At 41.8% G+C, this 26166-nt stretch overlaps 3 protein-coding genes across 3 annotated transcripts; 2 read left to right on the plus strand and 1 right to left on the minus strand.

Moving 5' to 3' along the window:
* The first annotated feature begins 2907 nt into the window (after nucleotides 1–2907).
* Nucleotides 2908–3571, plus strand: LOC117145028. The gene is made up of 2 exons (XM_033310530.1): nucleotides 2908–2970; nucleotides 3035–3571. The coding sequence occupies exons 1-2, from the start codon at nucleotides 2920–2922 to the stop codon at nucleotides 3539–3541; spliced, it is 558 nt and encodes a 185-aa protein (XP_033166421.1). The 5' UTR covers nucleotides 2908–2919; the 3' UTR covers nucleotides 3542–3571.
* A 4240-nt stretch (nucleotides 3572–7811) lies between these two features.
* Nucleotides 7812–10546, minus strand: LOC117145419 (probable aconitate hydratase, mitochondrial). The gene has a single exon (XM_033311064.1). The coding sequence runs from the start codon at nucleotides 10463–10465 to the stop codon at nucleotides 8114–8116; it is 2352 nt and encodes a 783-aa protein (XP_033166955.1). The 5' UTR covers nucleotides 10466–10546; the 3' UTR covers nucleotides 7812–8113.
* Nucleotides 10547–19364: 8818 nt separating this feature from the next.
* On the plus strand, nucleotides 19365–21054 carry LOC117145149 (UDP-glucuronosyltransferase 2B10). Its single transcript, XM_033310689.1, has 2 exons — nucleotides 19365–19650; nucleotides 19712–21054. Exons 1-2 carry the CDS (start codon nucleotides 19404–19406, stop codon nucleotides 21016–21018), a joined length of 1554 nt encoding a protein of 517 aa, XP_033166580.1. The 5' UTR covers nucleotides 19365–19403; the 3' UTR covers nucleotides 21019–21054.
* Nucleotides 21055–26166: the final 5112 nt, after the last annotated feature.

The following is a 26166-nucleotide window of genomic DNA, read 5'->3' on the forward strand; positions in this document are numbered from 1 at the left end:
ACACACACACACATAGAGGCTCACACACCAAATGGACGCTAATTTCTTTTTAAATTATTTAACAATTTTCGACTGCTATTCGCCAGTTGTTTTCGAGCTAGCAGAACAATCTAATTAGTCGTCCGGAAGGGGGAAATGCTAATAACGATGATGACGCCGATTTGTTTTATGCCAATTTACTTGGCAACATTTGTCGTTAATGCGACTGCCAAGAAATTTGGCACTGTCTCAAAAGTCCGGAAATCCCGTCTGCTGTCCCAAAAAACAGGCATAAATGAGCGAAAATACATAAATCTGTGTGAATAGATTGGCCAAAGAGGAAAATGAGAATTTGTTTTCCCACTGATAAGTTATGTCTTCAGTGGTTTTTATTTGCTTAAAAGACAAATAAAATAAATAAATTTAAGCCTTTTTACTGCTCATCACTGATCATCACATTTTCAGCGTTTTGCAACACTAATGCCATTACTAATTTCAACTCTGCGTTTTCATTTGACATTCTAAATGAAAGTGCTAAATCGAAATTATCAAATAAAAAAGAACGCTGCAATCGAGTGTGCATAAGTGTAAAAAGTGATCCAATAAGTACCTGGGTGGGTAAGCGGTGGGCCATATTTAATCAAATTACTGCAGCCGAGCTGCATTAAGTGCCAGTTTTCTGATTGGATCGGGTGCAAGGACCCGGCATCGCCTCAATTGGCAATTAAAGCGCATCAACGTTAATGTCCGGCCGTCCGGGCGATAATAATAATAATAATGATGGTAACGAGACGATGGGCACGTATTTCCCTTTGGCAAAAAGTGGCAGAGAGCGGAAAAAAGATGGAAAACTGGACCCACTGGGCTTTCTCGCAGGGCGCTGACATGTGGTCATTGTTGTTGCACTTGCCCCCCCGTCGTCGTGACGTCAGATGGCAAATTAAAAAGCGTGTGCAAGATGAAAATTCTTCCTTCCAGTGGCAGCACCAGCACCAGAAGCAGCAACAACAACAAGAATGCAATTTATGCACGACTTGCATATTAAACGTGTGTTAATTTTAGAGCAGTGCAGCAAGGCGTCAGCTGTCTCCTTTTCTCGTCGGTGGACTGGGGCTTAAGCTACCCGTCCCCCTCTCGCCAAAGACGAAATGACAGGCTGCGGTCAACGCCATTTGTTTTTGTTGCTGCGAGGGAGCGGGAAAGGGATAAGCGCTGTGCACTACGTTTAACACTCCGTCTCTGTCCCGCTGCCACAGCCATGCAATTTTCCAGTTGAAAGGCTTAAAACTAAATTAAACTTTATGACTTGGCAAAGAGCAATAGGATTTGCGTCAACTACAAAAAGGATTACACGACGGCGCCCTCTCGGGAAACTCAGCTTTTCCTGGCCAACGCATATGAAGAATAATGACTCGGCTTTCCTTAAGGGGATCAATATACTCTAAGATAAGTATTGCACAATAAAAAATTACGCGCCTAACTTCATTTAAATATGGCGAGTGGTAAGTGAGAATAAATATATTAAATTTTAAAAGATTGACATCTATTTTGCACATATCTTACTTTTTTTTTTAATATTTTGTGTAATGGTTTGCTCTTTGTTTTTTTATTTAATTTTAATGTTTATATACTTTGTTGACGCAAAAAAGAAATTTACATTGAATTCTATTAAACATATATGTATCTATTATATATATATGTAATATCTTTACTAAAGGGCATTACCCAATTCACCTGTACTCGCTTTAGGATGGTAGCAGAGAAGTTGCTAAGCACAAAGAAAGCAACAATCGTACAAATAAATGTAATGAGTCTAAGTGGCAGAGACAAAAATTGTCTGACATTTTATTGAGCAAATATTAAAAATATTACGAATCGTTGACCATTAGGAGCAGCCGTTGCTCCCCATCTGGCGGTCCGAGCAAAAGCAGGAGCTGAAAGCAGAAAGCACAAGCACAAATACCACTTATGTGGATATCGGGGAGTTTGTGTGCTTGTGCAGCAGCGAATCTCCACAGATAGCCAACTTAATGTAATGACCGAAAAGAAATCCAAGCTCACAAACATTTGCACAGATCCATGGCTCTTGTCCTTGTCCGCTAGCTGGACATGTGTTTCCAATGGTTTTCCCAGCTTTTCCTCTTCGTTTTTGTTTGGGGCCAGCACAGCTTGGGCCATTTAAAAACGCACAAAACTTGGCGCAAGGCGAAAAACAAACTTTTTCCCGACCAGAGAAAACTCAGCTGGGGGGCAAGATTTCCCTTTAGTGGCTGCCGTTGCAGTTGCAGCGTTTATTTGATTTTTACACACCGATTTTGAGCTATTCTTTTATTAGATTTTTCGTGTTGGCTTTTTTCTACTCTCTCTACTCTCTACTGTCGGCTTCTGCTGGTTTTTCGCACTTATTTTTCTCGGATTTTTGCTTTTATTTTTTTTTTTCCTTTTTTGTTTGTCAGTTGTGAATTTGTAAGATTTGATTTTGAAAGTGGCCAGATAAAAAAGCACCCGAACGGGGTAAAACGAATTGAAAATAGCCAAATGGCTAAAAAGATTAGAAGCTGCATGGGGCGAATGAGTTGGGGAAATACTATAGAAGCAATTCCACTTTGCAGATGGAGTGTGACAGATAAGTTGCCGACATTGATGGTAAAGGGTTAAGGGGGCATGGCAACCCGTAGTTTTCGATAAGTTTTCTGATAAATTTTGTTAAATTTGCTGGTGTTTTTCAAATTCGAATGAAAACATCATATGCGCTCTATTTACAATTAATCACATGTTTATTTCGTGTAAAGTAAATGTGTTTTATAATCTCGAAATTAATAATTGGATTAAACATGTTAGATTAACGTACGTTTCAGAGGATTAAGTAAAACGTTCTCTATAAATACAAACACCAAATCTGGGAATGAGTTTCAATTGTTAAATAGACCTACTACTCCGATGTTGAAATACACAGTGCTCGTTTTACTTATAGGGATACCCAAGTTATTGGTAATTATACTAGTGATATGCATTTCTTAGTTAGATAGATTACTAAATTAGATTCCTAAATTAGTTGCAGGCACAAGTGTCGTATGAGGCGATCTTTGTGTCAGTGACCAGTGCAGAGAACTCCAAACCATTTGACCTTTCAAATCTTCGACTGATTGGTCGCGAGCGTATTTTGAATGGGACTTTTGAAATACTCGAGGATTTGGACGAAGAACATTTTCAGATATCTGTGGAAATTTACACGAATGCTGCTCGCGACGGCAATTTTAAGCTAATTCCCATGAGCATTCCACGTCAAGGATTGTGTACATTCTTCAAAAAATATGGTTTCTATTTAAGGGACTGCATCAAAAATGGCATTAACACCGATTTATATGTAAACACAACTTCTTGCTTGTTTCCCAAGGGAAAGTACTATTTAAAGAACGTCACTATAAACGTGCAAAATTGGCCAATAATAATGCAGCGCGGCCTTTGTCAACACGTTGGAACTCTCTATAAAGATGATGTACTAATTGGCTCATATAATATTACCTCCTCCATCGAAGATCGTGCTCCAAAATATTATTAACCTTTAGTCCCGTTAAAAGTTCATGTTGTACTAGCGGAATATAGAGAAAATGCTATAGAGAAAATGGTCTAAAATAAACATAATTTTTACTAATGCCAATTTGTATATTACATTTGTAATATAATTTAATCACCTATCAGCTATCCAACTCCCTCAAAACCGCTAGCTATCCAAAAAAATTAGGCTTAGGTTCACACTCAATCATTTTGTACTCATTGCAACGTATGAAAATTCCATCTATTCGTAATATTTAAATAGCCATACCCGATTTTCAAAGCACAAGCATAAATCTCGGAGAGAAAAGCATCCTCGATTTGAGCATCTGCGCTGGCAAATTTAAAGCCATTACACTAATAAATAATCTGCCACACATTTAGCACATTGCCATCGATTTAATACAGATTCAGCTTCATCTGCAGGAGCCATGGAGCTCCTCCATAGCTTTTCGCCAAAGACACGCCCACAGACAAATCCGAATCCAAATCGCATAACCCCCACCTCACCCATGCTCCATATAGTCTGTATATACATGAATGCCAAGGGATGAGCGGGGTTGCCAGGACTAAAGGAGGTTTATTCCGATTCCGAGTGCTAAAGGGAGCCAGGAAAAAATTCATATGTCTGCTGCTGTGGCTGCTTTCAATTGCTTTCGGTTCGCTTTTTTTTCTTTTGATTTGGTGGTGGAAGGGGTGGGCTAAGCGAGCGGGGCAGCGTTTGGCCATCATCATCGATGGCTGCTTTCAATATCTAATAATATTGCGCATACGCCACGTTGCCAGATTCCTGCTCGCAGATTTCACAGTCGAAGCTGCTGAAGCTGTTGCTGCTTCACTTTCGTCGAGTGCGTGTTGGCGCAATAATCAACAGTTATATTATGAATGCACAAACACTGGGAAAACAGTGGTAGTGGTAATTTTCATAATTTTCTTTTTCAAATATATGAAATCTTTTGGGATGGGATATCAATTAAATATTTTAAATGCCCATTGAAACGCTTTGATAAGCCTTTGATCGTAATTTCAACCAAATAATCATGTTATTTACAATATATCCTAACTTTAGACCACAGTTTTTAGGTTCCTAGTTCGCATTTTAACCCCTTTGAAAAGGGGAGAAACACAAAGATATGATACTCCATCTAAGTGATACGATAAATTCGGGATTTTCTTGGCATTATGTGCAGATTTTGCTGGTTTTCCCTCGCCACACCCAGCGTGTGTGTGTATTCCTTCTACAATTTCAACCACCCCCCCTCCCAGATGGAAACTTTTTTAATAATAAATAAAAGTGCTTAACTTAATTCGTGCTCTTTTCTTTTGCCACCGGTTTATGTGCACTGTGGATTTTCCCTTGTTTTTCCTCATTTTATTTGTTTCTTTGATTTGACACGCCCCCGCCGCGCCTCCGCCACACTGCCAGCACACACAATGTGTGGAAATAATTTTTCGATTATTGTCAAGTTTTGCTTTATTTTCCCGCCCGCTCTATCGCTTTGGTTTTTCTTCTATTTTCATGTGGCATTTGTGGCTGTTTACCTCGCCAGCGGCCAAAATGCAATTTATGTGTTGAGAGCGAGTTTCATTTTATTTTCGTTCGATTTTTGCTTGTTTGTGTTTGTGTTCCTGCTTTCAAAATTTTCTTATTTTTTGCGGTTTTCTCTTTTGTTTTGGATGCTCGTGCGAGGTTATTGGCAGTTGTCATTTGTGTGTGATTTACGTTTATCGGTTGGAGTCAAGCGTGTAATTTTCTTATTGCAGCTTGGCAAACGGCGACCTAATCTGCGAAGGGAGCTGTTTATACATATTGAGGGTTATGTTGATGGTTTTATAGGAGATTGACATGAGACTCCAAAAATTAGGTAGCGATATATATTTATGGTATATATATTTGCTTACAAAAATTGGGAAAGTATGAGTGCAATTTGAAAAATGAAACGAGTTAATCAAGGAATGCAGTTCATATACATTTTTGTATTAAACTATCGGAAACAATAAACCAAAATAATAAATCCCAAATAACCATTTTCACAACCAAGGAATAAATTGCAATTGATCCGTAGAACAATCAATCAAAGAAAATATTTTTATGAATATAAATTTACCGGCTTCCGCAAAAGCTGTAGAAATATTTTAACCCTTCAACATTTTTCTTGGATATAGACTTTTGCCCATTATTCCTACGTTTTAACAGACAGGCAAAACTGACAAACTTGCAAAAAATGCTGGTTCAATTGAAAAATCCGTTCTTACCCAGCCAAGTAAAAGGAAAATGGAAAAATACATGCTTGTGCATCATAAAAATATCTAGAATGTTTCCGTTTTCGTCGCTATATATCAATGAACTCGTTGTTGCTGCGTCTACGCATTGACAAAACATTTTCCAAAAAGCAATTAAAATTTTAATAAAATAAACTAAGCAAGGAACCGGAATAACAAGAGTGGGAGGAAAATTGCTGCTAGTATGGCATGGGACCTTGATACAATAGATGACATTAAAAATCCATACAAAAGATAAACACATTTTTCAGCTAGCTCAGGGCAGCAAAAATATCGAAGAGAAAGATTAAATTCACTTAAGTGCAAAGTATGCAAATGACAAACAGATCGGGGAAGTGAGCGACAGAGATAGCGAGACTGGGTCAGAGAGAGATGGCAAACGGTAGTCGGCATCAGACCAAGACATATATGAAGTGCCTGGCTGGCAAGTTGAACACACGCAACCACATGCCTGCATTTGAAGCAAGAAATATTGTAAATTCAAATTGAAATGCATGTGTGACATTTGCCATGCACTTGGCCACAGAAAGAGACGGGTAGCTATTGGAGCGAAAGAGATGCGGAGAGAGGCGGAAGGAGGAGATCCAGCCGATACAGAGATACAAATACAAATGCTTGTGGCAGCCAGGATACAAAGGAGTCCTGCCCGAGCTCTGGCCAAATTGAATGCAATTTGACAAAAATCATAGTCTATATATAGACTTCTTACCAACTGGACTCCCTGAGCCATACACACATCCTACATTACGGGTTAATAATTGAACATTTTCGGTTTTAGGCCGGACTAAATTGCTATCACTTTTTTGTTGGCTTTTTTGATTGGGGTTGTGGCTGCTTTGGGAGCGAACAGTGCAGTTCTAAAAAATAACTCATTGAAAAAATAATAGGTGAGCTAAATGGTTTATTAAACAACAGTTGACTTAATTTGATTACTAACCTTTTTAGCCACTGATAAGTAATTAATAATTGCTATTAATATTTATTGTTCAGGGCATGCAATATTTCATAGGTACCATAAAAAAAAGAAGCTCAAATTATTTTTATATTTTGCTCATTGTTACATTATCAGTCGGCAATCAAAGGTTGCTTTTTTACTACTTAATGAGTTTTTTTCAACACGCAATTCTCTAAAACTATTTTAAATAGTTGACACGTTGGTGAATAATAATTATCCAATTAATGGAACTGGCCGTTAAATATGTATTATCTGAGTAATAAGTAACGGTTTGTTCTTTTAATTTTGCATTTAATAGCTTAGGATTTTAAAAAGTAATATGAATACTGTGCAAAATGGTCGCTGAAGAAGCCTAGTCTAGTTTGCTGATTTGCTAATGTCATATTGTGCCGAAACGCACTGTATTGCCACATGCACCACATTCACGACCCGCTCATTCAGTCGGAGGCTGTTCAAATATTGCCGCAAAAAGCAGTGGCAGCTCGCAGAGCGAGAAGGATACAGATATATATAGACATTTTTGTACTTGCTCGGTGAACTTGTGCTCTGTGGCTCCTATATCCTCTGCCTGTCTCTTTCACCCTCCACATACCGCTCTCTTTCGCTCTGCAGGCGCACTACCTCCTCTTGTAGCTCTTTCATTGGGTGCCTTGTGTCTCCCTCTCTCCCTGGATTTTGTGAATGACTTTTTGGCACTAATTAAAAGTAGCAAATAATTTTCTATGCCAACTCACATACGTCCACACACACACACTCACTCACACTTACGCAATAGCAGGACGTGTGTTTGAGCGAGAAGGAAAATGCAAATATGGCACGGCCTCTGCTCGGAAAACCCCCATTTGTGCCCCTTGAGCCGCCCGTCCCTGTGACAATGACAATGCATGTGACAGTTTCGGTTGGCACCGTTGATAAGCGTCGCTTATTGTTCCTCTGCCCCACTCTGCCACACTTTGCCCCACTGTGGACCACGCTGCACCACGAATTCACCCAGTGATCCACCCATGCAACCATCCAGTTGACAAAAAAGTTGGGCAGCTTAAGTCGGAAAATTTATTATTATTTTTCTGCATTGCAGGCTGGGTGCAATTTTAAATGGATTTTAATTAGTTTTGAATTATTTTGGCTTTCGGTTTAGTTTTTCGGCATTTCATGTGCCATTTTGGCATTAAAGTTTGGACCATTATAGTGTCCTGCGGCTTATGTAAAGTTGATTTATTTTCCGCATAATTGTACAAGGGGATATTTATCTTCCGGTTGCCAACTTAAACTATTAAGTACTGTTTATGTTCTTTATAAGATAAAAACGTAGTAATTTCGTAAAGTGAATATTGATGAGAACTATTTCTTATCGCCACCCTTGGCGGCAAGCTCCTTCATCAGATTCAAGGCACTTCCGGCATGGAACCACTGGATCTGCAGCTCGTTAAGGCTGTGGTTCAGCTGGATTTTGTCGGAGCTACCATTGTTCTTAATCTCAGCATCGACGGGCTTGCCAGGTGCCAAGTCCTTGAGGTTAAGTATCGAAATCTTGCTCGATGGCTGAACTTTGTCGTAGTCACCGGGATTGGCGAATGTCAGGGCGAGCATACCCTGTTTCTTCAGGTTCGTCTCGTGGATGCGGGCAAACGACTTGACGATAATGGCCACTCCGCCCAAGTGACGAGGCTCCAGGGCAGCGTGCTCTCTGGATGATCCCTCGCCGTAGTTCTCCTCACCCACAGCGCACCACTTGATCTTGTTGGCCTTGTAATCCCGGGCCACCGCTGGTACGGTGTCGAAACTGCCAGACTTCTGGTTCTTGACCTTGTTCATTTCATTGTTTTCGGCATTTGTGGCCCCAATGAACATGTTATTAGATATATTATCCAAATGACCGCGATACTTAAGCCAGGGTCCAGCGGCACTGATGTGATCGGTGGTGCATTTGCCTTTGATTTTAATTAGCACCATCATATCAATGTAGTCCTTGCCGTCCCATTTCTCAAAAGGTTCCAGCAGTTGCAGGCGATCCGACTTGGGATCGACATTGACCTTGATATCATCTGCTTTCGCTGGGGGAGCCTGGTAGGTATCCTCTCCGGGATCAAATCCCTTGGAGGGCAGCTCTTCGCCGTGCGGTTCCTTGAGCTTGAACATTTTGCCATCGGTACCCGTAAGCTCATCCTTCATCGGATTGAAATCCAAACGTCCGGCGATCGCCAATGCAGTAGCCATTTCCGGACTGGTAACAAAACAATGTGTTGCTGGATTGGCATCATTTCGACCAGTAAAGTTGCGATTATACGACGTGACAATGGTGTTCTTCTCTCCCATCTTCACATCCTTGCGATCCCACTGTCCAATGCAGGGACCACAGGCATTCGCCAGCACAGTGCCTCCAAACTTCTCAAGTACATCTATAATGCCATCCCGCGCGATTGTAGCTCGAACTTGCTCCGATCCCGGAGTAACATTAAATGGAATGCAGGCTTTTAGGCCATGACTCAGTGCGTCATTGGCTATGCTGGCACATCGTCCCATGTCCTCGTAGGAGGAGTTCGTGCAGGAACCAATAAGACTCACTTTAATTTCCATCGGATAGCCATTCTTCTCGGAGTTCCCACCCAGTTTACTAATGGGATGGGCCAAATCGGGAGTGAAGGGGCCATTCACCAGCGGTTCCAAGGTGTCCAAATTGATCTCGATAACTTTGTCGTATTTGCAACCCTCATCCGGAACCAAAAGATCTTTATTCTTCGTGGCCTCATCAGCGATGGCAGCTCTACCGGTGGCACACAAATAGGTGGACATACGTTCGTTGAATGGAAATACCGATGTTGTGGCACCGATTTCAGCACCCATGTTGGTAATGGTAGCCATGCCAGTGCAGGAAATAGATTCGACGCCAGGACCATGGTACTCCACAATGGCACCCGTACCTCCCTTAACGGTCAGAATCTCCGCCACTTTAAGGATGACATCCTTGGGCGAAGTCCATCCACTGATCTTGCCCGTGAGATGGCATCCAATCACGGTCGGGCACTTGAGTTCCCACGGTATATTTGCCATCACATCGACGGCATCTGCACCACCAACTCCAACGCACAGGCAACCCAATCCGCCGCCATTCGGAGTATGGGAATCAGTACCAATCATCAGTAGTCCTGGAAATGCATAGTTCTCCAAAATAATCTGATGAATTATGCCACTGCCAGGCTTCCAGAAACCCAAGTTATATTTGGCGCACGCCGAGGATAGGAAATCGTACACCTCCTTGTTTAGATCCTTAGCCCTGGCCAAGTCCTTATCGCCACTGATCTGGGCCTCAATTAAGTGATCACAGTGCACGGTGGATGGAACTGCTACCTTCTTCAGGCCCGACGAAATAAACTGCAATAGCGTCATCTGGGCAGTCGCATCCTGCAGGGCAACGCGATCTGGTCGCAATCGCAAATAGGACTTGCCTCGTTCGATTTCCTGTGAATCCGGTTGATCCAAATGGGAATATAACACCTTCTCCGACAAAGTTAGCGGTCCACCCAGTCGACCCTTGATGATATCCAGGTTTTCCCTCAACTTCTTATAGGGCAAAGGAATTCCGCTATCAAAATTTGACATTGGCACTTTATCACATCGTGGAAACCGCGCCGTGTGAAAGTTTCGCACCATGGAACCGGCCAAACATATATATCTATGTGTTCGTTGAGCCATTTGAATGTGTTATTGTATTTGCACAAATTTTGTTGATTTATAAGATAACAGTTCGTGTCGTTGAAGTCGGAGTGATATACAAGCGAGTATAAAAACTGGTTTGCTTTGATCCAAAATCTTAATTGAATTCAACTTTGTAGCAATGGTACATCTTCTTTCGATTTTCCTTCCATCCTGAAAACACAGAGCTTAAGACTTAATTACATCTTTCAATAAAATGCATGTGAACAAACTGCTCGACCGTAGCTATTAATTAAACAGACTCCACACCTTCGGCAAACGTATGTATACTCATATTTATTGGGTTAGCTCATTGTTCCATGCGTATTTGATGCGCACCAACAGTTGCAGATGCAAAGTGGCATCCAAGGGGTGAGCTGAGTGGGCATTTCAACGGATTTGATGTTGCAAGTGAATCAGAGGGCGTGCGACTGGTTAGGATGATGGAAGGAGGGAGGAGGAGCCATCGATGGCATAGGCCAAGTGACAGTCAACTACAGACGAGACGAAGAGTGCCAGCAAACTGGACGGATGACAAACAGAAGGACAAGGGATGCAAGTATGCCAGGATGCCAGGATGCGAGCCGGCTACCAAAGTGTCAACTGCAAGTGAGTGTGACGGTGGGCACTGCAACCTCCTGTGATTGTGTTTGGTTTGCTGGCATCGTGTCATAATGGGCGATGTGGGATGACGATGTGGATGTGGATGTGGAACAGCGGACAGGAGACGAGCGCCAGGAGACAGGAGACATTGGTAGTTGGCCGCACCACATTCAATTGAAATCGACGTGCCTGTTGGCCACAATGCCATTGACGAGCCTGCTGCTGCTGCTGCTCAGGGTGGTTTCTCGCTACCAAAGGCTCCTGGTCATACTACTGCATGGCAATGGCATTGTCGTCCTACCACTCCCTCCACCCAATTCTCCCACATAAGTAGGCGGCATAACGATGCCAAAAATTGATTGGCAACTACTTGGCACACACTCTTGACAAAACTTTTTCTCCTTTGCCGCTTGCCCGTTATCCCCAAAAATTTACAATTTCATAAAAATATCTTGAATTTATATCTTGAATCTAGTATATTTTTAAATTTTGTATGCCAATTGATACTTTAAGTTCCGGCATTATAATAATGAAATGAAGATGTATACTTAAATCTCGAAAATTCTGAAGATCGTGAACTACTATGTGAAGTCTTTCTGGAAACGCCAGCCATTCCAATACATTTGTCAGCTGAACAAACGCTGATTATTAATCTGTTTAATTGATCGATTGATGCTTGTTCCGCTTTCAGCAACATCGAATTGCATATTGGAAGCTGGCCATCGGACCGTTCGCTTTCCATCCAATGGAGCGCGGCGGGTCAATTTGATTGGGGGGCTGAAAATGTCAAGGTTGTGCAAATTTCATTCCAAAACACATGGTCGCTTAGTTTTGTGCGCTGTCATTTGCCATCGCATATTAGATTCGCAATCTCATGGCCCCGTTGCCCGCCGGTCATCATATGCTCCTGTTCCAGAAAGGAAAATGCAATTAGCTTAAATATATTTGCGTTTGTCCATTGGCCTTGGCCGAAAAAGTGTCCGGCTCAAAGTGTTTGCCTCGACAATTCTCATTCGCTTTGGTATAAATTATTGCATTTGAAGTATTAAACTTTGGCCATAAATAAGGGGAACTTACAGGTGTAGGTAGGGGTTTCCTAACCCTTGATTGGATTTATCTACTCTTTAAATAGGTATTTCTAGTTTTTGAAATAGCTTAAAATGTATTTTCCTAATTTCAATAATTAAAATGCTAGCAATTTTACTTTATCAATCTTTATAAAAATTTAAATATGTTCCTACATTAAATAGTTTTTTCGTTTAATTAGGATCTATCATAAAAATCCCCTTTACCATTGAAATACACAAGTGCAATTTCTGTTTTATACTATAATAATAGTTGAGGACTTTGAAAAATATCCCACATAACCGGAACGATTCAAAGTTTTAGCTGCTTCTGCTCTTTTTTATACTTTAGTGACTTGATGTCTGATTGGGCGAATGCCCGAAAATTGCCGGCAAAATTTATGTACTAGTGCCCGGGGAAAGAAAGAAAATGTGGGCGAACGAACTATGGCCATATGTAGCACTGATCCGGGGAATCGGTGGTGGCGGGTGGGCGGAGTGGTGGTCGGAGTGGTGGGCGCGAGGAGCTGTAGGTGTGGCCGCTGTGGTGTCGGTGGCCAAAGTTGCAACAAAACTGAAACTTTGGACTGGCAAAAATTTTTAATCCTCGCTTTCTTCTTCTCCTTTTATTATTCGCCACTTTTTCCAGATTTTTTATTCGAATCTTTTTGCTGGGCGTGGATGTGGGTGTGAGTGGGTGGGTGGGTTTTATACCATCCACTGGCGAACAATACGTTGGTTGTTTTTGCAGTGAGCTCCACTCCGCTCCACTTCGCTCCGCTCCGGCACAGCTTGCGGTAAAACTTTTCAATAATATTCCCCAAAGTCCAGTCCAGACGCCGATGAGCAGGAAGGCGAGAGACACCGGAGTGCCAGTGGCAGTGGCGGCGGAAGTGCCGCCGTAGTTTGCCATCTAGCCCGGGATAGCACAGTTTTTGGCGCACTGGCAGCAATATTGCAATAATACCCGGAAAAAACGCCGCACATTTGGCAGCCTGTTCCCAGAACTGTGCTCTTAAGTATGTTTTGCTACAAATATTTTTTATTAACTAAAATTGAGCATATTAAAACAATCAAAAGAAATATTTGTCTACTGACACATTGGATTCATAACTCAAAATCTAAAGCCATCTAGCTTAATTTGTTTAATCTGGGTAATCTTTCAATAGTCCATTAAGTGTTTTATATAATTATAAGTGTATTTATAAGGCATTGCTAAACCGTTCATCCTTTGTCATTCGTTAAGGACTAAAACTCTTGGCCCCAACGAATGGAAATCTCTGCCCATCCAATCGAATGCGTTTCCGGGAATTGCCGGTCATTCGAGTCGGTCTTTGTTTTAGCGCGCCAAGCAGACAAATTCAGCATTTCCTGCACACGTGGCTTTGGCGATTTCCTTTTGTGCAAACATATTTTACCGCAATTGCGGCACATACTCGTACACCGAGTTTCAGGGCTCCATTGAAGCATAAGTAACCGGGTCCCCAGTACCCAGTTCCCAGTTCCCAGTCCCCAAACCCAATCCGGTCTGGTTCGCTTGTCGCCAGCACCTAGTGCTCGGAACCCACTTTACAGGACTATTCACCACCCTGACCACTTCAATGTCCCTGTCCACGTTCCATTCATATATATAAATATGGATTTTTGCCATGCGTCTAAGCCATAAGTTGACCGCTTTTCCGCTCGCCTCGTTCCCTTTGGTAAACCCTCTTGGCAATCCATTCATGAGCTCAATTCAGGCGCAAGCCGAGCTCAGGCAATTTTTCTACCTTTTGCACTGCGGAATGGGGAGATTTCAAAATAACTTAACATTATTAAATACCATAGATTTTATTCAAAGGTTTTTTTTCATCTTTTAAATAGTTTTTATAGTACCCTCACGTTTATACACATGTGTACAAAAATGTTTTTATGAAAGTAAGCTGGTCTTATTTGAATCACATGATTTTGTAGCTCATTATTCATTAAGTTAACATTAAACTTAGAGCTTAGAGTTCTGAGTTAAAGAAGTATTGATTTATATTATAGCAGCAATATATCCTGAAAGCTAATATTGGGATTCGATAACGTTTTTGTTTGCAGTGTAGCTTAGCTCTTTTGTTTATTTACCTTTCCGCCAGCGCCACCGCCGCCTTCATCACTCAACAAGCCAATTCCATTGGGTAGCAGCTTGGTGCACCTGTTTCACTTGGTTTACCTCCAGGTGCAATAGCTCCCGTTCCCGACTCCCGTTTTATGATCCCGGCTCCGTTACTGCGTCGCTTTTGTCTGCATTGTTTCAGTCAATAGACGCATTTGTGCGGGTCAGTTTGGCAAAAAGAAAGCCATGTCCGAACCCGGCCAAAAACCCCTTTCACCAGTCCCTGTGTTCTTGTTCCCTTTTCTATTTTTTTTTTTGTTGCCCCGTCTCTTGCTGCTGGCCGCACATAATTAGATTTAATTTGCAGCACGGTACGATCCAAGTTTGGAGTCAACTTCTCCGTTGCATGCAATTTTAATGCATAAATTATGCTCGACAACGAGGCAATTTAGTGGCATAAACCTGGCAGCTTAATCCGCTGCTGAGTGTGCGTGTGTGCATAAAGTTGGACCTTTAAAACCGGTTAATGAGTTGGAGTTCATAATGGCTTACAACCAGCCTTGGATTTGGATAATGGATTAGAGGGCTAAAGGATTCATTTTTAGCAACCGAGTGAGAATATGAGAAAATGTATGACGCTGTAAGAGACTACATTTTTCGCATTTATACTTTTTACTTAACTCTTTAGTCTTTAAAGCATTTTTCGTATCTTAAATGATGAGGCATAATTCAGTATAAAATCAACCCGACTACTTAAACCCCACTTAACCATAACAAAATCCATAAAGAGCCCCCATTCGTACACCTCTTTGGGGCACACTTAAACAACCTTTTTGCGCAATTTGAAAACCAAGGGCGAGAATTTATAGACCATCCATTTTCCATTTACTTTCGAGGGGCATCATAATGCCGTACATCGCTAAACGATAAACCCTCTTGGCTTCCCTGGTTTCTATATTAATATGTACACAATAATTATTCCCCGGATGGATTACAATGTGAACTTGGCCAGAAGCACCAGCAGAAGCAGAAACGCAAAGCAAACGAAACGCGAAGAAAAAATTGTTCAACTGTGTGGCGTAATGTTGTTGAACTCCCCGAGAGGTTGGAAATAGTAGATTGGAGGTTGGAGGTCGGAGGTCGTCGAGCAGCGAAGTCAAGCGCAGCGAAATGGACACGAAACAATGCCTGGCCACTGACCATCTGACCCACTGGTCGGCGGCAAAACCACCGCAAATACCACCGCGGTGGTTTTCCGGGCTACTTAGACCCCGGTTCTTTACCTTGAGACCGGTGAATTCATGCATTCGTTGTTTACTTGTGGGCGACTGGTCACCCTGGACACCCGGACACACGCACTTAATTAAGGGAAAGCTATTTCTTTTTCCTTATTTCCTGAACTTTACGTTCACGCCCCGCACTTTTTCAATTTCCTGTCAGTGGCTTCAAAAATAGTGCAGCATGCTTTTAGATGTCCTTGCCAGAGAAAGATACAAAAGTATTTCGGGCGTGGAGATAAAAGTGAAAAGATTTGTTTCAAAATATGGTTACAATAAAAGGGGGAAAGCAAATTGAACATACTTCTTGAAAATATTATAATATTATAAACTCATAAGGATCTTAATGAAGCATCTTCAAATTATCTTGGTAAATATGTATCTTTGCTAAAAGTATATCTTCAAATTATTAATATGATCAAGTTTTAATCATCTGAATATCTTTCGCCTCTTGTGTTTCATTTCCTAAAAATCGTATTACAAGTGTAATTTACATAGAGCAAGCAAACTTCAAATCCTGACCCTGTAACATCTCCATTTGCTTTTCTGCTGCAGATATTTTCTTAGTGCTAACCGGAAATTGTGCTTATGCAATTGCACAAGTTCCCTTCGAAATCCGGTAGAGGTCAGTACGTCGAAGAGGAAGCAAAAAAGAAAAAAAAAATGAAAAAATGTCAGAAAAGCTGTCGAATGGGGAAATCCCCAAAGAAAACGGTGACTTCAACTTCACTCTGGAGTTGAGCTCTAGACAATGCAGTGTAATTTGCTGAAATGTTAAACAAAACGTAATAACTGGGAGTTGACAAAGTCATTGGGCACATTGAGAAAAATCATTTATGTATTTCAAATATATAAACATTCTTTATTTTGTGCAATGGTAGTGCTCTTAGAGTGTTTTCATAACCATAATTGGGTTTAAACTTATGTCTTTGTATCTGAAAAGCACGAACAAGAAACATAGTGAATATATTGTAAAATAAAGTCGTTTTTTATTTTTTTCAGTGCATTCATGCGTTTCTTTGTCGCTTCGTTCCGATTTGTTCCGATCTCTTGTTTTTCCTATTTTTTTTTTGCTTGCTACTAGTCCTTTTCAACAGCAATAAAAGTCGATTGTCAACGTTGACTGGCATTCTTCGAGCGAGTGAATATGTAGCGAATATTCAGACTAGAATCCTGGAAGGATTCAACTTGCTCCTGGTCGAGTGATTTTCAGGTATTCAGGAGCTAGGTCCGAGGTCCTTTTGCCAAACTGCAGTTCTGCCCATCACTTAACATTCTCTAATGTCGTCAGTCCGGAGCAGAAAAGATATGGTATTGTAGAGAATGGTGTGTGGAAGTCGGAAGCTATGCAGAAATCAAAATGCTTCATAAAACGGAAATGAAAACAAATGAAAAATGATTTTTACTTATGGGCAAATTGTTCCTCGGCACTTCCAATCTCAATTCCTGGCCAGCCATTGTTGCATAGTTCGTGCAGCAAGTGCTTGTTGCAAATAAATTGCATTTGCACTTAAAGCATCGTCAATGTGGCAGCTGTTGCTACTCGTTGTTCGGCCCTCCGGATAATTCCTTTCATCCATGGTAGTCAGACATGTGTGGGTTGTTTGTAGGTGGGGAAAAATACACGACAAGGTAAGCCTGATTAATGTTGTTCAGGCTTTTCTACTGACGAGACGAGACGAGTCGAATAAAGGCCAAGAGCATTTAGTGCACAAAAGAGATAAAGCCAAGTTTTTCATTTCCAGGCAGTATCCCAGCAGTTAAGATTTCATGCTGTTAGTGTGGCAGCTTAAGTACTAATTTATCGCTTTGTTAGATGCGCAAACTGCATTTGCGCAGAACAGATTTTGGATTTTTAAATATTTCAAACTAACTTAACTAAAACATTTGATTTAAATTTAGAAAACTTATTTATTGGAATGAGTTAATGATTTGAATAATCCTACGAAAATATAAACATACTGTTAGGAATGCTCTTAAAGCCATCCTTTTTCTATATGCACAGTTACACTTCACATTGCGAAGGACCTCTTCTCAGAAATACCCGTTGAAAAGTGAACAGCCTGCTGTTGACCTTTTCTTAACCCCGGATCAGTTGTTGACTCGCCACGAACTTGAGCCGACCCCTTCCATGCCAAGATGATGATGAACCAATACAATAGGGCACCAGAAACCACAAGATGGCCCACTTGTAGAGCTCTCGCCTTACACATGCCCTTTATTAAAAAATTAAAATTGCTAACCGAAGAGGGGCGGAAAAGAGGTGGGGCTTGTGGCCTTTTTTTGGTATCATTTTTTTGTAGCTAAAATAATCAGGCAACTTAATTGAATCAAGTAGCAAGGCGATCCGGGGCCGACCAAAGGAAAAGCCTCATAATAAACGGCAAAAGAAATGGCCAAAGAAAAGAGGGGCTAAAGAGCTCAGAGGGTTGCAGATCCACAAAAAAAGGGTGAAGACGAAGCGGGGGAAAAGATGGTATTGGGTTGGATGAAAGGAGTAAACAAGGACTAAGGAGTGAAAATGTGCGCAAGAAAGCAAATAAATTGAAGTGAAAACAAATAGCCGGGGATGTGGCTATGGTGGTGGCTGTCCTGGTCCTGCTCCTGCTCCTGGTGGGTTACAAAGGAGTTCCATCGTGGGGTTTCGGAAGCTCGGAAGGGTCCAACTGGGCGGACATTCCGTCAGAAGCCCACAATAACAACTCCACCTTATTTATAAATTAACAGTAACAATTTTTCCCGCCGGACATACACTTAAAAATTTTCGTGCATAAAAGTTTAATATTTCTGGCCCACTCACTTTACATTTTCTGTTCATTTTTGTTCCTTCCTGCTGTTTTCATTCTACTTATTTTCATTCTTGTTGTTCTTTGTCTGCCTCTGTGTGTGTGGGTGTGCTGGTGTGTGTGGGTGAGTGTGCTTTGTTCCGGGAAAAATGAAGCTCCGGACAAGGTCCTTTGCCGTCGCTTAAGCAAATAATTTCTTTTCTTAGGCAGCGCTTTGGCCTTTATGCTCCGCCGAGTTTCGCCTCCTCCACCGTCGAAAATTCCCAACTGGCCAGCTGCATTGGTACTCGTTCTGAGCCTTTTTCTCGTCTTTCGGCCCAGCTCCCTGTTGTGCGTTTTGTTTTTAGTTGCCTGCTCCGCTTGTTTGGCCTGCACTTCTCACGCACATTCTTCGGGGAATTTGCCCAGCACTCAGTCCAGCGAATTCCGGGGACTCCACGGGAAGATCTTTAAAAGCCCGTCGGGAGTTTGCCAACTTTAAGTAGTTTGCACAAATTGAGGAATTAATATCGAAAGGGGAAACTGCGGTAGCCCTTCGTTTTCCGTGCAGTGTAAAGAATTTTATGGTGCACATAAAATACAAACACATAGGTAATGTAAAAGCTGTTAACAAATTTCCAAAAATATAACGATTTGGTTTTGGTGTTTGTTACTCTTTTGTGATAAACATTTTAATAGTGGCACCGTATCGTACCGAAATGGATATATAAATTAGATTAGATTCTCTTTCCAGAAACTTGTTTCCAAAATCTCGTTTGAAGCTCTTTGGCAATGTTTAAGCAAAATGTGAAATAGTTTGCCCGAACCACTATAAAGTGCTTTCATAAGAAAACCTACAGAATCAATAAAGATAATGACTGCTCGGGTGATTGCCGGACGAATTAAGTGTCGAGCATGGACTACCCTAACCGAGGTGGGTTCCCTCTTGAAAGTCGACTGTCTCTCTCTTTATTAAGTAACAACGATGAAAATACAAATGCCAAATGCCCTTTATCATCGTGAATGGGCGGTATTTGCCGCTCGAAAAGCTCTCTCCTTCGCTATCAACAAAAGCTAAGCATATATGTATATATATATAGCTTGGCCGATCTGTACAATTAGTCGCTGCAAGAGACTCGTTCCGCAACCATGAGATTATTGCCTGTGATCGCGATCGTGTTTTGCGCTTTGAGCGCCAAGCCGCTCCAAACGGAAAGTGCGAAGATTTTGGCAACGCTGCCGTTTCCGGGTCGATCGCAGTACATATTTATGGAGAGCTACTTGAAAGCCTTGGCAGCTAAGGGTCACCAGGTGACCGTTATCAATGCCTTCAAGAACAAGGAGACGCCAAACATGCGCTTTATTGAGGCACTCAAAGCGCACGACTTTGCTGAAGGTGTGCATTAACATTGACAAGTATAATAGTATTTTGTATTCATAAATCTTTTTGCCTACAGAGATGATGAGTTTGCTGAATGTGCCTCTATTGTGGCAGCAACTCAATGCCATGGATTACATATTAAACAAATTCATCGATACAACAATGGAGGACGAGGGTGTCCAGAAGCTACTTAACTCGGGAGAAACTTTCGATCTGGTGCTGGCGGAGATGGTCCAAATGGAACCACTGTACGCTCTTGCCCAGCATTTCAATGCCACTTTAGTGGGATTCTCCAGCTTTGGAACCGATAGAACAATTGACGAGGCAGCTGGAAATATATCACCCATATCATACAACCCGCTGGTGACCTCTCCTCGAACCGATCGGATGACCTTTCTGGAGCGCTTGGAAAACCACTACGATGTCATTGTGGGGGACATTCATCGGCACTTCGTTCATCTGCCACATATGAGAAAGGTTTTCAAAAAGTATTTCCCGAATGCAAAGAAAACCATGGAGGAAGTCATGGATAGTTTTTCGTTGATTCTGCTGGGCCAGCACTTTTCTTTGAGCTATCCGCGACCCTATTTGCCCAACATGATTGAGGTCGGAGGAATGCAAATCTCGCACGAGCCGAAACCACTGCCAGAAGACATTAAACAGTTTATCGAGGGTTCACCACATGGTGTTATATACTTCTCCATGGGCTCCAATGTAAAGAGCAAGGATCTGCCACAGGAAACTCGAGATACGCTGCTGAAGACCTTTGCCAAATTGAAGCAGCGAGTGCTGTGGAAATTCGAAGATGACGAGATGCCTGGAAAGCCAGCTAATGTGCTGATCAAGAAATGGTATCCCCAGCCGGATATTCTGGCCCATCCGAATGTGAAGTTGTTCATCAGCCACGGTGGCCTGCTGAGCAGTACCGAAACCGTTTACTTTGGCAAACCCATCCTGGGATTGCCGTGCTTCTATGATCAGCACATGAATGTGCAGCGCGCCCAGCGAGTGGGCTTCGGCTTGGGCTTGGATCTGAATAATCTGAAGCAGGAGGATTTGGAAAAGGCCATTCAAACGCTGCTCACCGATCCGAGCTATGCCAAAGCATCCTTGGCCATTTCCGAGCGGTATCGTGATCAACCGGAATCAGCCGTCGATCGTGCTGTCTGGTGGACGGAGTACGTAATCAGGCACAATGGTGCTCCACACCTGCGAGCAACTTCCCGGGATCTCAACTTCATTCAACTGCACAGCTTGGACACTTTCGCTGTGATACTGGCCGTACCTCTACTAGTCGCTCTGTTAATCCTAAAGCTATCTTGTAAATTACTGAGAGGCAAGAAACAGAAGTGCCCACTTGCTGATAAGCTCAAGAAACATTAAAGGCTATATGTATATGTTTGTTGTTTACAATTTTAAGAACCTTGTTTTCTTATCACTCTTATCTATTAATACTATCACTGAAGTTATATTTTTTATTGCCAAATGGTCTGACGTTTCTTAAACGAGTTAGTGGGGAACACCATTGCCGCGATCGGAATTATTATTTTTCTATTGCTTTCAATTGTTATCATTTGACCAGCTGTGCGAGTGTTTTGTCTGAGTTTGCTACTGATAACGCTCGGTTGAAAAAAAGTTTTTATTTACACAGTGAAAATGGACAGTACTTAATTACTTATCAATTTGATAATAAATCAAAATGATGGACGAATAGGTGAATTAAAATACTTCTTATCATATCTAGGTCTGTCCAAGAAAAAAGCGGAAGCAATTTTTTCATTCAAAACAAACGCAGTATTTGTTTATATTCTGGGATGATAATAATAGTTAAGTATTATTTTGCATATAAATTATATCATCTTAATTGCAATGAAAATGTAAAACTTGGGGCTTGAGCAATACTAACTACATAGCTTCCACTTCGTCCCACACGACGTATGAGTGATATTCAACAAATTGGCTTAAATTGTTTTTTGACTTCCTTCGCCTCGCTTTCAGTTTATTAACACATTTTCTTTGGTTGATTAAATGAAAGGCATTTAAGGATATTTGTTTTTTTGGGGAGTCATTAACGCTCCCGGTCCACCATGCCTTAAGCCACGCCCACTCCTAAAAACTTTGCCCAAAGTACACAAAAATTACAGAGTTAAAAGTATCGCTGAAAAAAACGTTATCTTAATTGCGGGTAATTTTTTTTTAACTGGTCTGCCAGCTACCTGGTCGGAATAAAAGAGTCGAGGTGAGGAGAGGGACGCCGGCGGAAAAAGTGAACCCAAATTTGTGTCCGTTGCTAGCACCAGGACACGCCCTAAATCACTGGCTTTTTATCAACTTCAACTTGAAACGAAATTCAAATGTTTCGCTCGTTTTTCTCGGCCTGCAAATGCGATTCGGCTCCGGCTGTTGCCCCTAACAACTGGGAAAATGAGGGGCGGTGTGGAAAGCTGAAGTGAAAAAATGCGATTCACATACGCACTCGGGAAAATAATTTATATTCTCAAAGCGCATTAAATCATTTAAAATTTTTAACAAATTTCATTAATTACTTATATTCCCTTGAAAACGGTTTGTGATATAGAAAATGGAAAAAGCTTTTTTGCTCTCATCTAGCATGAAAGATGGCTTCGCCATAAGTTTAAATGAATTAATTTATTAAGGTGATACCGTTTGTATGTAATTATTTCGTTGTTGGAGTGTATTTTTTTAAAGTGTAACTACACATACGCAAAAAGGAAACCTGTCCCTAGCCACTTTGCACTAAGTACTCACACAGAATTCCGTTTGAAGTTTTTGGGTGCCGGGTTCTGGTGCTTGGGCTCTCGGCTCCCGGTACTCGGTTCTCGGCCATGAAGGTAGCACCTGTACAGTGGGCACCCAGCCCTCGGCAACCGCCTCTTCTTCCATTGCCACAGTGCTACACGTGCACAGTCAGCGGGCCATCGCTGCTCGGCTTGTAAATTGTATCCGTTTCAGGCACATAAATTGTTGTCAACTTCCGTTGGCTGCGACAACGTCGCCGCCACTGACCACTTCTGTGTCCAGCGATTCACCTGCTCCACTCCGGCGGGGCTGCCCTGACCCCCAGGAACCCCTTTGCCCAAACTGGTTGCACCAGCGTATGGCCAGCTTTGACTTGAGAGCATACGGCAGAGCCATGGCGTTTGTCTTTCTACCATTTTTAGAGTCCACGATTGGGGTATTGCGATTTTATCTCGCCATCTGTAGAGCTACATAGATGGCTTGACATTAATATTTTATTCTATTTATGTGAACTAAAAATAATATTTATCCAGAAAATCCCAATAAAAAGAAAACATATCAATAATTTTATCTACTAACTGCAATAAATAAATGAAATGTTTTATTTTTGTATCTTTAAACTGTATGAATCATAAATCTTATTTATAACATGTTTTATTAACATAATAACATCGTTATTGTTTGTTACTTATTGTGTAAGCATTGAAGCTATAGTGATGATGAGGACTCCAATAATTATATTTATTCGCATTACCTAGAGTACTTTAAACTTCGGCATCCGAGGGATACTATTTCCGCCATGATTGGTTTTTTTTTTCGCCCGTTAGTTCAGCTTGGGCCAACTTTTGCTGTCCATGTTTTTTTAGCTTGCTTTTGGCCTCGTTGGGCGTTTTTTGCGCTCTTTGCTGCTACTCGATGCAGCTTCCAACTCCAACGTAATTGAATTTTTAATCTCGTTTATAGTCAAGTGATCTCTGGCATACACTCCCGGTGTACAACTGCGCATATTTTACGTGCCCGGTGCTTTGGTAGCTTCTTTCTGCTAACTGCCGCCTTGTCCTGTTCCTGCTTCTGTTCCTCGTTTGGCTGCTCCGAATAACAGGGGTCAAATACACTGGGCAAATAAAGTTGGTATAGTGGGGGACATTGCCTCATAATGAGTGCCCGTCGTTATGCTAAATAGTTGGACCAAAAAATAGCAACTTTTTCAACGAAACCAACCCAACCCCCATCCCGACCCGAACCCGTAGCGCCCACAACTTTCCGGTTAATATGCACACCGAATTGCATATTCAACTTTTCGGATATATATACGTATGTAATAAAGTGTATCTCAAACAATGCTCTGTCTGCGGGCGAGGCGACACAAAAGGACCGCAAACAAGTGCTTGCCATTGAGTTATACAATGCCCTCGAAAAGTCCGCAATGCAAATGTTTTAATGGAGTTAGGCGAAAATCCCACTACCAACCACTTCACCGAATGCCAAAGTAAATTCGGTCTTGAGTGGGCTAAAAAATCCGGTAAGTGCGGCAAGCTGTTTGCGGCGGAATCATGACGTGTCAAAGGCGAGTAACGTGTGCATCATTAACTGGCTTACGTGCCGACTGCTGCGTTCAATTAAGCCTTAATTATAACCACTACCCGCCGAGGACCTGGCTGCCTGCCTACCTTCGGGTGCGACACAGTTTTCCCCTTCTAATTATCGAGTCGCAGAGATTCACGATTCGATTACGCATGATGGCAGATTAGGAGCAAGGATTAACGAAATCCTGCAGGCACGCATTGTGGAAAGTTAGTTTCAATTGGATTATGTTGTTTTGTTTTTTAAAAGCTGGTCTATATTTTAATAGTTTTTACACGCACATTCAACTTTTTGACCCTTCTATGTGCATATATTATTTGGCTAACAACAGGGTTCATTAGATGCAATGGTGTAGGTCACCAGGATCTAGGATTGCGACCAGACCGTAACACTGGCAAATAATTATGCAAGTCGTCATGGCAATAGATGCTGCACTGCGCAGCCATTAGTAAACACGGTCTAAGCATTAATTAAATATTAACCAAAGCAGACATGTAGGCTTCGGTTGGCAATGTTGTTGGGTGAATCGGCCCTTGTTATGTCACTGTTATTGTTGCATTTGGCCAATGTTTGATTTTCATTAAAACCACTCAACCGAGTTGCTTATCTTAATTATGAGATTTTGCCATAATATTTGCATTAGATGGGAGCCAATGCAACTGCTAAACAGCAACTGCAACTGCATAATGCGGCAATGCATCTCAGCTGCTGCAGTAAAACCCCTCATTCCTCATCTAAGCACTGCGAAAAATTCCCCTAAAATAGGTCTTTAAAGTTGGTTTGGTTCATAGTTATAATATATTTGCCCCGAAATCAAATGGAAAATCTGGTTATCTTTCATATCCACAATTACAAATATATTGTTATATAGTATTAAATATAGTATTAAATAAAACTTCAGTGTACAAACTCCTCTGATTGTCCGTCTTGGCCAGAGCAATGCAAATGTTTGTGGCTTTTGCTCGAACTTTGCTGGGCAAACGTTGCGTATACGTAATTTAGCATATTCAAGTGTAACAATGACCTGGCCGAAAGTGGAGTTTCTGCTACGGTCAAGGATTGCAAACACCCAGCTCTGCTGACGCCCAAAACGCCCAAACGCCAGGCGTTGTGCTAAATTTTTTAACTGCAATAATTATACGGCAATTAGCCAAATGTTCAATAATGCAGCACCCGCTTCAGCTTCAGCATCGGTTCCATTTTCCATTTCCCAGTTTTCAGCTGCGCAGCCGTTACAAAATTTTTGACTGCACTCGGGTAAACTTCTAATTGCCATTAGCGCACTTTACTTTTTCCTGCATTTGCTGCTTCGATGGGCGGGGCTGGTAGCCTAGAATATGTGTGTGGCAATGGGTGGGTGTGGGTGTGGGTGAAAGTGGGTGGCCGGCCGGTCTGGTGGGGCAGTGAAAGTGGGTGCAAAAAAGCGACGAGCTGCAGGTGAGCGCGTAATTAGACCGCGCCGTTAGCTGCCGCTTGGTTGGCTGGCTGTCTGTAATTTAGTACTAATGGCGCACTTAAAGTGCAGGCAATTATTGTAGTCCTATGCGGACAAGGTGTGCACTTGCTCACAGAGCGCTATTCCCATTCCCATTCCCATTGGCAATCGCAAGCTCAGTCCTCTTGCCATTCCGCCCACCGATCCGCTCCTCCAATAGTATATCCCTGTATCCCACTACAGATCCTGCCGCTTTTAGCACTCACAGTTCGCGCTCGAGTGGTTTCAATAACAGCGCCTAGTCGAGGAATTTCTATGTATTCGCTTCGCTCTCCTCTCACTGTCTAGTCCTTACTGTATTGCGTGTCCTGTGCGTTTCTGTGCGCGTGTGTTAGTGTGTTTGCTTGTGTGTGTGTTTGTGGTTTACTGAAGAGATGGCGGCTGAATGAACGGTTTTGCTGCGTTTTGGAGTGGCTCGTGATGCAGTTAATATGCCACCGGGCAAAATAACATCTCAACGGCGTAAGCCAGCAATGAAAATGGCGCGTTCTTACTCGAGTATCTGCGTATCTCTTCAGTATCTGTAGTGGATTATATCTCTACAGATTATTACGATACGCTTGTTCTAGCTTGTTTGCCGAGACTCAACAGATTTGCAGCATGGGCTTTTAACAAGGAAATGTTAACTTTCAGTCGAGTAAATTGGAGTATACATTCTATATATTCATGATCTGTGGAAAAAGTAACTTGTT

Source organism: Drosophila mauritiana, chromosome 3R (genome assembly GCF_004382145.1).
Source record: "Drosophila mauritiana strain mau12 chromosome 3R, ASM438214v1, whole genome shotgun sequence".
NCBI lineage: Eukaryota > Metazoa > Arthropoda > Insecta > Diptera > Drosophilidae > Drosophila > Drosophila mauritiana.